The 12,113-nt window shown below is 42.4% G+C and overlaps 1 protein-coding gene across 8 annotated transcripts in view; it reads right to left on the bottom strand.

The window, feature by feature from the left end:
• Nucleotides 1-12,113, bottom strand: part of LOC128732797 (tensin-1) — a 183,790-nt gene that overhangs the window by 64,548 nt on the left and 107,129 nt on the right. For all 8 annotated transcript variants that reach the window (XM_053826188.1, XM_053826182.1, XM_053826183.1 and 5 more), the window contains 4 exons: nt 3,887-4,270; nt 3,537-3,664; nt 732-1,360; nt 520-666 (listed from right to left, as the gene is read on the bottom strand). In XM_053826188.1, the coding sequence (XP_053682163.1) occupies nt 520-666; nt 732-1,360; nt 3,537-3,664; nt 3,887-4,123 (1,141 nt within the window). In that variant the 5' untranslated portion in view covers nt 4,124-4,270. The remainder of the gene's footprint in view (nt 1-519; nt 667-731; nt 1,361-3,536; nt 3,665-3,886; nt 4,271-12,113) is intronic.

The following is a 12,113-nucleotide window of genomic DNA, read 5'->3' as shown; positions in this document are numbered from 1 at the left end:
AATTGGCTTGGCTGTCCTGTCTTTGAAGTTCTCAAATTACGTAATTTTTTGGCAGTATTTAAAACAGTTAGTCTTGCTTCAAAAGACCAGAACAGAATATGGGAACGCGATCGGCCAATATTCTGCACCATGAAAAGCATTTAGTATTTTATGGCGTTTTTAATGGCTAAATAGATCTGCGACTAGCCATACTTTTAAGACACTTTCCACGTTATGGGACGGCATAAGCAATCATGCGAAGTCTTTGTCATTAAACTTGAATAACAGTACAACTTTAATAACCTATTTTTGTAGTTTTATACCCAAGATTTGGTGAAATAGAAAATAATTCGCGCAGTAAAGAGTTGCCCTTGCTGCGGCCCGTAACGCTGCAATGTGTGCTGTTAAGCGCAGGCAATGAATTGTAACGCTTTGCCTACCGAAAGGCGCATTCCCTGTTATGCTATATAACAGCAACGCGTCGTCATACTCTTACATGTTACACCGTAGAGCGGGTACTAACTAAAGTATTTGACTTACCCTCATTGATCGTCTCCAGGTGGTCGCCACCGTCGATGATCGGCTCTATCCGAACGAGCGGATTCTGGAAGACCACGATCGTGCTCCTTTCATTTGGTGTCGTATTGAAGCACAATGTAACCTTGTGATCGGCTGGAAATCGATCATCTGAAACCATAAAAAAACATCTTTTTAGCAATAAAATTAAGAAAAAGCGAATCAAAAATCCTCACCATCACACGCCAGATCCAGTTCGGCCTTGGCAAATTGTACTTCCCTCTGGGTTATGGCACAGGTGTGAAACTGCACGGCCGAGATCAGTTCCTTCTCGTCGTGCAGTTTGTTGTTATTTGGTATGATCTGGTAGCAGCGGATTAGGACGTCACCGCGCAACCGTAACGGATGCTTGATCTCGTAGATAAACTGCCGGGTGGTGATCGGTATCACGTAGATGTCCGACGTGAACAGACACCGGATGCCTTCGTAGATTTTGATAAAACTACGCCACTCGCTGTTCACCGTGACGGCCCGGTAGTGCAGGCAGGGTGGTGATTCGACGATAATGGCTCGCAGGAACAGAGACGATGAGTTCATCTTAATCGTCCCGGAAAGTAGCCCGGAAAAGTACTTGATATAGCGCCGGTGCGACGGGACCCGGAGTGGACCGGTGATTGATTCCAAAAATTTTTGGGTGGAGTAAATGTCCAGATCTAGCCAGGTAGGCGTTCGCCTTCCAGCCGCCAGATCCGGACCGGGCGATTGAAGTGCCTTGTTACGGTTGGATTGCGGGAAGTTTGAGCCGCAAATTTTCTGATACTCCAAATAGGCAGCTATGGCGGCACCCAGGCGCTGTTTGTCTTCTCTGAAAAGAAAAGGGATAATAATTTTAAAGTTGCTTTCACTAGTTTTTGCCGTCAATCATAGATTACGAGGTAGAGAACCATTATCGAACCATTCTCGCATGATATCCAGCGACCTTCCCGAGTTAAACTTTGGTGACCATTGATTATCGTTATTAGTGTAATTATTATTTTCTGATAATTAGACGTCGTCTGAGATGCGCTGGCGGCGACCCGGCCTTTGCACTCGTTGAGTGCGCGGATCCGAAGAACCGAAACACGAAACCGTGAATTATAATTTTGTCGCTTTCGGCGTGAGAGCGGCGAGGGTACTGATTTTCATAAATTACGCGCAATGGATTTTGACCATTTTCGGTTCGGTTGCAGGCGTTAAAAGGCAGCGCGAAACCGCAGAGTGGCGTGCAGTCATGAAAGGATCGCCGCCGTTTAATTGGATATATTGATTGGCTATCGGCGGGAAAATGCGCTGCAGAATCGTACATTACAGGGCAGTTAACACCGGCCAGATCGTGAGAGTGGCCTGGTATGGAGTTGAAAAATGAGGGTATGCCGCTGTTTTGAGGTGAAAACTGAAAACAATTCATTATCTCAATTATGTCACTTTGAATTAGCCAGAAGGCCTGTACGAATAAAATTTAGTGGTTTAAAATTGTTGATTTTTTTTTTGAGAATAAAATGGGGCCAAAGTTATGTTCCAATTTGGATGTTGGTTTATCATTTGGTAGGGTGGATGAGAAACATAGTCTTTGTAAATGAAAAGGAAACAATCAAGGATAGGTGATTCATGTCTGCAAATTATATACGATATTTCAAGCTTACCATGCGCTCGTCATCACGAAGCCGTAAAGTAAAAAAAATTAACTTCCCAAGCTTTAAACTCATCAGACCAGGACTTACATGATAAAAAAACACTACATTGCTACTTCCAGTACTTAAAATCACAAAAAGCTCGAGAGCCAGTAAACCCCCACCGTGACAGGGTTATTTGTTTTTCTTCTCTTCTGTTGTTTTTTATGCAACGCTGTCAACCGCCAAAAATTGAATTTTCATACATGTACATATATGCACCCAAGCGAGTGCATGTTCGCTATTTAACCATGCAATGTCGACAGAATTCTTACGACGACGACGACGACGATTTGCGCTCCGGCAGAAGTAGAAGCGCAAAAAAATCATCCACTGCAGTCACACATTTTGCATGTCAGCCCCGACGGACCGACGTGTCCGGAACGAATGCATTTCGGCATACGTCGCTAGCTTACCTCAAAGTTTCATACAACCATCGGTCGGTCGCGCTAGGAGCCACGGACGCGGACTGCGGAATTCGCCGAATCGGTCGCGGTAAAAACAAACTTGCAAATTTAATCGCTTTTGAGGCGTGTATCGATTGCCAACCAGAAAAAAAACTAAAAATTAAAACGCCAAACTATCAATTATGAATTCATGAATAATTCATGACGATTCGTAAATCGGGTTATTTCGGCGGTTCGCATCACGCAGACAGTCAGGCTTATGAGCCTTGATGAGCAGTTAAGAAGGCTTACGCTGACGACACTCGCAATGCTATGCTGCCCTGCACGAAAGCAAACAAAACTTCAAATTCCGGTTTCTGGCTGTGGCTAATAACCATGTCTACCATAACCCAGTAATTAACATTTTGATCGAACACATTGAAAATCTGACTGTTGATCCTTTTCTCGGTGAAAAATTGGCATCTGTTTCGACCGAACAGCGCAATACCTCCCCGGAGAAGGCTGTCCCACATCTGCATTGCAGATCGACATCAAAAGGCCTCCTGGTTCGCGCCAGGGGTCGGTGGCCCTTACCGGCAGCCGACACATAAATTGCTAGCCGCCCCGTGTGCAATGGCAGCAACCAAAGTACACTGTAGACTGTAGTTGGTACACGCGTTCCAGTAAACTCAAATTAAATTATCACCCTTGGTGGTATAGGAACCCGGCCCCGGGTTGAAGTCTCACTGTGCTAGGAATCTGACTGCAAGATTTCCATCACGTTGGTTCCCACCCATTTGATAGACAGTTGGAAGACAAAACAGGCGGCCTCTCTCGAGAGATCGCTCAACAACCGGACAGTCACTATCTATCTGCGACTTCTGCAGGATGATGAGCCATTATCCCCGCAGACCGACCCCGCCGCCGTAAGATGCAAATCGCTCACCTGTCCTGTAGCACTACGATCTTCTCCTTTCCACTGCCGAGCCACGCATCGATGTGTTTGCACAGCTCGCAAAGCTTCTCTAGGCTGATGCTGGCGATGCACGACTCCAGGTCGAATATCCGGTAGTTCTGGAAGAAAGCGAAGAAGCAAAGGGGTAATAGATTAGAAATTGCCTGCACAAACGAGTGGAAAGAAAGATTGCTGGACTAGATGATTGGCACCGTTTGATTGAGTGATTGAATAATCGTTCGGCGGAGGCTTGTAATTAATTTGCGCTCAGCCATATGAGTGCATAAATGAATGCCTAACAAAAATTAGTTTAATTCTTGCTATTAAAAAAAACTCTTTACCTTTTCGTGCTTCTGTTCCAGCATTTCGATTAACTCCCGTTCATGTTCGTCCACGAATCCCGGACTACCGGTGGTGGTTGTTCCGTTACGTGCCCTCCTAGCGGGCAGAATCGATGCCAGTATCCGCTCGGTCACGTAACTTAACCTGAGGGTTGAATCGTTCGATCCTGCTGGTCCGTAGTTGCTGCTAGCATTTCCACCACCGCTACCCCCGCGCTGATAGAGCTGCTGGTGCATCGAGTAATTATGGTAATGATGGATGCCATTGCTTGCTGGTGTAGTGTTGGTGGTATTATTGTTAATATTATTATTTACATGGCTCAGACTGGAGGCCGGCCGGGATTGTGGCAGATTCTGTGTAGCTTTCTGCTGCTGGATCGGGAGCTGAAATCGACGGTAAAGCGAGATAGAGGAAACGATTAATTGTTGCTAGATTGAGTTTATGGTCGATTGTTGTGTGTTCAGTTCAAGTGGCAGTGTGTTATGCAAACAAACTGGTTTTGCACGGGAGGTGTTTGATAGAAAGTGCCAATCTTGTCAAGATTTATTAGCAGCTTGCTGTGCCATGAATGTAACCAATAAATCGGCATAGTTCTCGGATTTTACATTTAATAATTATTGAATCATACAATAAATCGCTGGCATTGATGGTGACTTTTAACTATGTATTACTAAAAGGCACAGTGCTACAACTGTCTCCTCTTTTACATATTTTTTTTTATTTTTTATTCAGCAATAGAAGAAAGAATTGTTTCAGTCATTGTAATGAGTGAAACAATTGTAACCAAAACAAACAAAACGGAGAATTATGAAAGTTTAAATTGCAAAATATATAGAAAAACAATAAAATAAATAAAATAAAGTGCAGAAAAAATGAAAAAAACAACATGAAATTTAACCAAATTATTGAGAGCAAACGAAAAAAAACATTAAAAATAGTAATAAATATGCAATGAAAGGAGGAAACAAAGCATGTTTGAGCTTGTGCTAAATGCAATAAATTATGATACAACTTATCGAAGTCAGGTTTTTTTCGAAGATGGGAACAAACTAAAAAAAGTTAAGTTTAACTACTTGTGTAAAACTAAAAGAAATGTAGTAGAGAGACAAGAGGAGAGAGAAAACGGGTGCGTGATGTTAGGCATATGGACGATAAGCATACTGGCGATAGGATACGGACATTAGGCATAATGGACGGTAGGTATAATTGACGACAGGCATAATTTGCAAAACTTCGCTTTCTTATGAATATGCACTTGAGTCAATCACTGCTGCGTTACAATCAGGAAATCAAAATATCATGGTTTATACGCAGAAATAACCGACAAAGACGAAGAACGATGAACCAGTTATTCTCTGCCTATAAAACAAACGTATGTAGCAACCAGAACGTATCACGATAACAAAATAATAGTACAAATGAATGTCCCTTCACACCAGTGAGAAAAATTACTTTAGATGAGAATATATTTTGATACACACTCGCTCTCACAAGCGCTTGGTGTTGGTGATGCAGATATACAATAAAATAGGGTAGAGGATCCATATTTCGCCAGGAGCCATATTACCCCGCTAGCGGGGCAAAAGTGCGAATCCCGCGAGGCAAAAGTGCGAAGCTTAAATCTATGAAATTGTCACAGAAGTAGCTAACAAAACCATAATATCTTCAATCTGCGATAAGTTTCAAAAAGGAATAGTCTCAATTTGCACCTTTTTTTATTTTCCGCTAGTGTACTGCAGCCTCCGCCAGATCGAAACTTTACCAAACGTTTATTTTTTGTATCACCAGCGGATGACACTGTTTTGTGTCGGCCAGGATCTGTAGAACACACAGTATCCTGCAGATCTTCCATTTCTAGTATCTGTAATACAGTGCCTAAACCGGAATATAATTAACGATGCATTTTGGCTTCGTCCATGCAGAGCCGGCGCTACAACGCACGAGGCCTTGTGCAGATTAAGCAGCGAGGCTTTTTTTGTACGACACAGGGGCATTGGACTGAAATCTTATGCCAAAATTCGGTGCTATATGGTTAACAAAATCAATTAATTTGGGATTTGGGCTCTAGAAAAAAAAACGAATCTTTTGACAAATTTAGGCCTAGATAAAGCTAGAGCCCCGTAGTTGCACAGCAAATGCGCTGAACTTTCCAGTTCAGAGTTACAAAAGTAGCAGGTTTCGGTGTCATCCGATATTGTTTAAATGATAAAGAGCGGGACAATGTCCAGTTAGGACTCCCGTAATTGAACGTAGTTCACTACAAGTTAAGTTGAGTAGTTTTTTAGCTACTGTAGAATTTGGATAAATTAATTGTATAACTGTTTAGTCTACAACCCTTATTTGATTCCAACGGCATGCTTGCTTAACAGCATAATCTAGGCCCAGTTAAGTTTTTTATCGAGAATTATTCCATGGAGTTTGATTTCATTACTGAATAGTATGTTTTCTTCGCCTAGTGAATGATAACGACTGTTTCTATGGGTTTTTTATTAAGTCCGTTATAAGCATCATAACACGGTGGTGTTTAGAGCGCTTAAAAACAACTTAACAGTACTGCGTCAAACTTTTCTCTGACGATAAGTTCTACGTCGACGGCCTAAGCAATAAACGGCTCAAAACCAAGCTGCGTTATCTTGTGAAGGAGAGGGTCGGTCACCAGTGTTCAAAGCAAGGGGGAGAAAACTCCTTGTGGACATCCTTTGATCACCGAAATCGTGACTGACGTATCTCCCAATGATACTGTAATTTCTTTACTCGAAAGCATTGCTTGAATCTAGCACATTGTATTGTGTTCGATTCCGTTTTGAAAGAAAGCCGTAATGATTGACAGGAAGGACGTGAAATCGAAGGCTTCTTCAATATCGAGGAAAACACAAAATGCCGCCTCCTGATATTTGAGTGATTTCTCAATTAACGTCACTTTTGCCATTTTGGCAAGTATGTTGATTTTTATGCAACGGAGGGATCTTTAAAAACTCGTAGCGGATAAAATTATCTGTGATTCGTTCCATCATTATCAGACGTATTGGTCTGAAAGCCTTATGCATGGTTTTCTCTTTTTTATCTGCCTGAAGTATGAAAAACATCTCTATTTTCCGCCAATTCTCCGGAATATATCCCAAGGCGCAACTGGCTCGAAACAGGTTGATGAGCTCGGACATTAGGTCATATGAATAAAAGAATTTTTATTACTTCTCCCATAAGATTTACCAGGGAAAAGCAAAGCAAACTGTTTTATTCAAACGTCTCCATTTTCTGTAAAAAATAGATAAAATACCATTCGGACTTGGAAATTTCATTGGTTCAAAAGAGTTAAGTGCCTATTTGATTGAAACCTCCGTAAAAAATTGGCGTGCAAGCTGAGCCGAGTCGTTTGACACATTATGTAATGACCCATTCCAAAGCAGCGAGGCCTAATTTCATCGATTTTTTCTCAACACTTTGCATTCTGCAAATCGAAATCTGGAAATCATGCTAATACTTCTGAACAGTCAATTTTGTTGTGTACAGCCAGAGATTGTCCACTAGAATATTTTTAACAATTTTCTCTAATCATCACCAAGCGCTCCCCTCCACCCCCACCAAGAGGCTCCCCTGAAGCAAGAAGCTCTGTGCGACCGCACGGGTTTGCCGGTCTAAACGCCGGCTCTGCGTCCATGAATCGCATCTTTGCCCCGTCCGTGAAACGCACTTTTGCCCCGCTAGGCGCTTGACGGGGTTTGAGCAAGTTATGGAAAAACGAAACGAAGGTAAATTGTTATCACCACATTTTTAAAAGAAATATGTGAGTGATGTAAAACGTTGCTACAATTTTTCGACAAGTAATATCCTCCTGATGATATCGTATTTGCCGTATAAGGAAATATTACCTCAAAACCGCTCTAAAATAATATTTACCCATAACTCAGTAACTATGCTACGGAAACAACAAATGTTTACGATAGATTCAAGCTGTCAAAGTAGTCACCCATCCATGACAATGTAGTCAAAAGTAAAGCAAAGCAAAGCCTAGGTGCTCCATTCCGTTATCGAAACCTGACATTCTGTTTTTATACGATAGACTTCGCAGTGCAGGACAATAGCAGGGCCAGTTGCTACGATCCTATTAACTCTAACAGCCTCTCCTAGTCGAGATTCGAACATACGACGACTGGCTTATTAGGTCAGCATCATACCTCGAAGCCAACTGGGAGACAAATGTAGTCAATTTACTCGAAACCTACACCGATAAATTATTGAATCGCACTTTTATCCCCATCGCACTTTCACCCCTCTTGACTCTATACTTTTCGACGTCTATTATATCTATCGTCCATTATGCCTAACGTCCATTATTCCCAACGTCCATTATGCCTAACGCATTTATGTCTAATGTCCATTATGCCTAACGTTCGTATGCCTATTGTCCGTATGCCTAATGGAGTACACTCAAAGAAAACTACATGGTGGAGAGAGTAGAGAGAAGGCAGTTCTAAAAAAAATAAGAGAGAGCAAGGAGTACAGAGAGAGAACGGAGTACAGAAAGAGAAGAGAGAAAGAATGCAGTATAGTAGTTCGATATGCGGCATATTAATTTAGCTTATGAAAAAACATAAATGCGCAGCTCTATCGAATGCATTAAACTAAACTTTAACTTTAACTAAAAAGAAACGATAATTCTGGTTAGAAAACGAATAAAGGATTTAAATGTCTTTAAGATATGACCCTTGTTTATCGCCAGAATTCACGGCCGGCTTTTAGAATACATCATAATTACGGGGCTAGTGCAACGATCCTATTGATTCAAGCAGCACCACCCAGGCGATATTCGAACATGCAACGACTGGCTTGTTAGGAAATGAATATTTCTGATCATTTTTTCTGAAACACCTATGTTCTAAATTGAATGTGCAAAAAATTGCTCTTAACATCAACGTGGAAGTTACAAATGGATATTTGTTCTCTTCCAAGTAAAAGAATTTTGCAACTACATTGACGTAACATTTAACCCAAAGTTTTCTCGCATACCTCTCAGAAAATTTACCTAAATAAATCATTGATTAGTGATTCATTCATCGATAATCAACGCATTGTTGACCGTATGTTTATCTCGGCGTCGATATCACCATGGTTAGACAGCATTGAACAAACTGATCAGCACGATTTTGTCGAAAAAATGGCAACTAATTTATTGGCAAAGACGTGATCACGATTTTTGACTCTCGATGTTTGGTTTTGTGCAGTCTGGGCCAGAACGAGATTCAAATGCCAATTTTGTTTATTGCCTAACGTCGGTTGTGATAAAATCTTTGGCCTTTACCGGTTGTTGGTCGCCAAATCACCATACCGAGCTGTCTCTGTTGAACAACAGTACATTTAAGGGTAAAAGTCATTTTTTCTTCGACTTGCCTAAAAAAGTGTTTGGCACTTTTTACTGCATTACAGCTGTTTACAGTGCAAGCAAAACATAGCCAGAATACGAAAGAAGCAACTCGGTTTCGATTCGATTTGAAGATTTCTCCGCACTCCGTCATCAGCTGGCGTTGATATGTGCGAATTCGACTCAAAACAAAATTGAAGCGAATTTGTGCGATCGGTCAAAATTGCTTACATCCTCAAGATAATTTCGCCATGCAGTTTGCGGTCTGTGCGCGCAATATGCGCTCAGAAAACCGATCATTCCGAGTGCATTGCCCTTTGCGACTCCATGGTTTCCTCCCCGGTCTGACAAGCCGGAACTGAAACAATCGCCAGCAGAAGATGATCTGCAGTTTCAGTTTCGGCAATCTGGTAAAGGCGATTTTTTGTCGTCTGACGAATTGCAAGGATGTGAAGGTAACGGAGAATGATCTGACGACGAAAGACCTCCCACTGTGTGTGTGTAAAAAATGTGTGCACGTTTCATATGCCAGGAATTGACGCGAAATACATAAAATGTGTGACCGGGACCGGTCGTGACCGAGGTGAGCCTTGAAAGTGGAAGCATAAATCACGACATCATTGGAGACGCTTCACAGGCTATCAAATTACCCATCGCTGGTGAACCGGAGGTGTGGTTCTTTGGATGAGTTTAGCTGACTCCTGCCGCGTGGGGTAATTTACTAATAACACCATCGCTGTTTAATGAATCAGAGATTAGTCAAACTAATGTTGCTGCGCTGTAATGATGTCATTAAAGCTAATGAAACGATTCCCACAAATGCATAATCTAGCCAAGGTCGTCATCGGATAGCCCCTCGGCTCCGGAATGACCGTATCATTGTGACAGGCTACGTGCAATTGGCATATCTCGTGTACTTAAGCTTTTTATTATTATTTTTATTATTACTATTGAGAAACTTGTTGCGCGGCTATTGCAAGGTCGAACTCGTTTTGCCATCCGCTTCATTTTCAAAGAAGACACCATTTTTGCATAATTAATGAACTAATCAACTTTAAACGACACAGCGAAGCAATCCAACAGAAACACACGGAATAGTCAATTAGCATGCCATTACACAGTTACAGACTGCGTAAGGTCGACTCGATTCCTTGCGGCTAGTGCTGGGTTCGACCACGGCTTCGTGAGAATCAGAATGGGAAAAGTACAAAAAACACAGATCCGACAGGCATGTCATGTAGTTTCGATTTACTGCCGTGGCACCTCATTAGCAGTGAGCTCACGTGGCGTCATTGTCGTGCATCACGCACCAGATGAAGCTGGTCAGCGGGCGGCAGTCAGTGGTGGTGGTGGTGTGGGATTTGGAGGGACAAACGTGTGGAGAAATTATGACAACGAAGGCAACATTCTGTACTGGTCGACAACGCAACGGTTACGGCGAGAGATACAGCAGGAGGTGCGTGAAACCATTATGTCAACACGGGCCGTCGGCAATCAAAGTGATGTGTCTATTGGACCATTAAGCAGGATGATAGGGCTGTTGCCGATTGCTTGCAAAGTGACTGAGTTTTGAGTGAGCAAAGGATTATCCGGAAAACGGAGAAAAGGGAATATCATATCATTTAGATCTCAAGGTTTGCTAAAAATTCTACTTTTTTCGAAACTTTCGGGCCCCTTGGCCAACGAGGGGTCCACTGTTTCGAGGTATTAATAGTGCCATTCTTATTTTTTAATCATTTCCAACCAATCAAGTGCGAAAGTTTCAATTTTTGAAGACCTCGTGTCAGTAGTGGCCCCATTTCCGCGAGAATAACTCCGCTCTGTGGACATTTGTTACCTTTGCTTTCACAGCAGTGCCGAAGAGTAAAAAATGCTTATTTTTAAGGGAGGTATCTTTGTAGAAGTTTATTAATAAAATACAGCGCATATTATCACACTATTCCGGTGACCGTGAATCTACTTACTAGGGTGATACAAACTTTTGTTTGTTCTCAGCCGTGAATATGCGACGACTAACTTGTTAAACCAATGTCGTACGTCGAGGGTCCCCGTTACATGCTGCATATGTTTTTATCATGCGTTTTTCAACACACTTTCTCCCGTAGTGCTAGTACTAACACGCGCAGCCTATCCCTCCTTTGCTCTCTAAGAGTCTAATTACTGCACGCTACTGCACACTATCTATTTATATAAGAGGCTTATGTCTGTACCGAAAACCAGGTCCCTAACAAGACGTCATGTTTTCGTAGCAATGGGTTGTATTCTCAGTCACCTCACTGGTCGGCTGCTGGACTGCTCGATTGGACTGGTCGATTAGAGTGCTTGATTTGGTTGCTCGACTGTACTGCTTAACTGAACTGCTCGACTGAACTGTTCGATTCGACTGCTCGACTCAACTGCTTGATTGAACAGATCGATTTGACTGCTTGACTGAACAGCTCGATTTAACTGCTCGACTGGACTACTCGATTCGACTGCTTGACACATTTGCTTGACTTACTACTCGACCCGATTGCTCGACTTAACTGCACGATTGAACTGCTCGACTGGACTGTTCGATTCTACTGCTCGACTGGGCTGCTTGACTGGATAGCATGATCCATCTGCTCGACTAGACTGCTCGACTCAACTGTTCAATTCGATGCACGCCTCAACTAGTCGATTCAACTGCTCGACTCAATTGCTCGACTCTACTGCTCGAATGAACTGCTTGACTCTACTACTCGATTGGACTATTCGAATCGGCTGCTCGACTCAACCCGACTAGTCGATTCAACTGCTTTACTAGACTACTCGGTTTGAATGCTCGACTCTACTGACAGCTTGATTCAACAGCTCGACTAGACTGCTCGGCTCAGCCACTCAAC

Source organism: Sabethes cyaneus, chromosome 1 (genome assembly GCF_943734655.1).
Source record: "Sabethes cyaneus chromosome 1, idSabCyanKW18_F2, whole genome shotgun sequence".
NCBI lineage: Eukaryota > Metazoa > Arthropoda > Insecta > Diptera > Culicidae > Sabethes > Sabethes cyaneus.
This window is presented reverse-complemented; position numbering and strand designations above follow the sequence as displayed.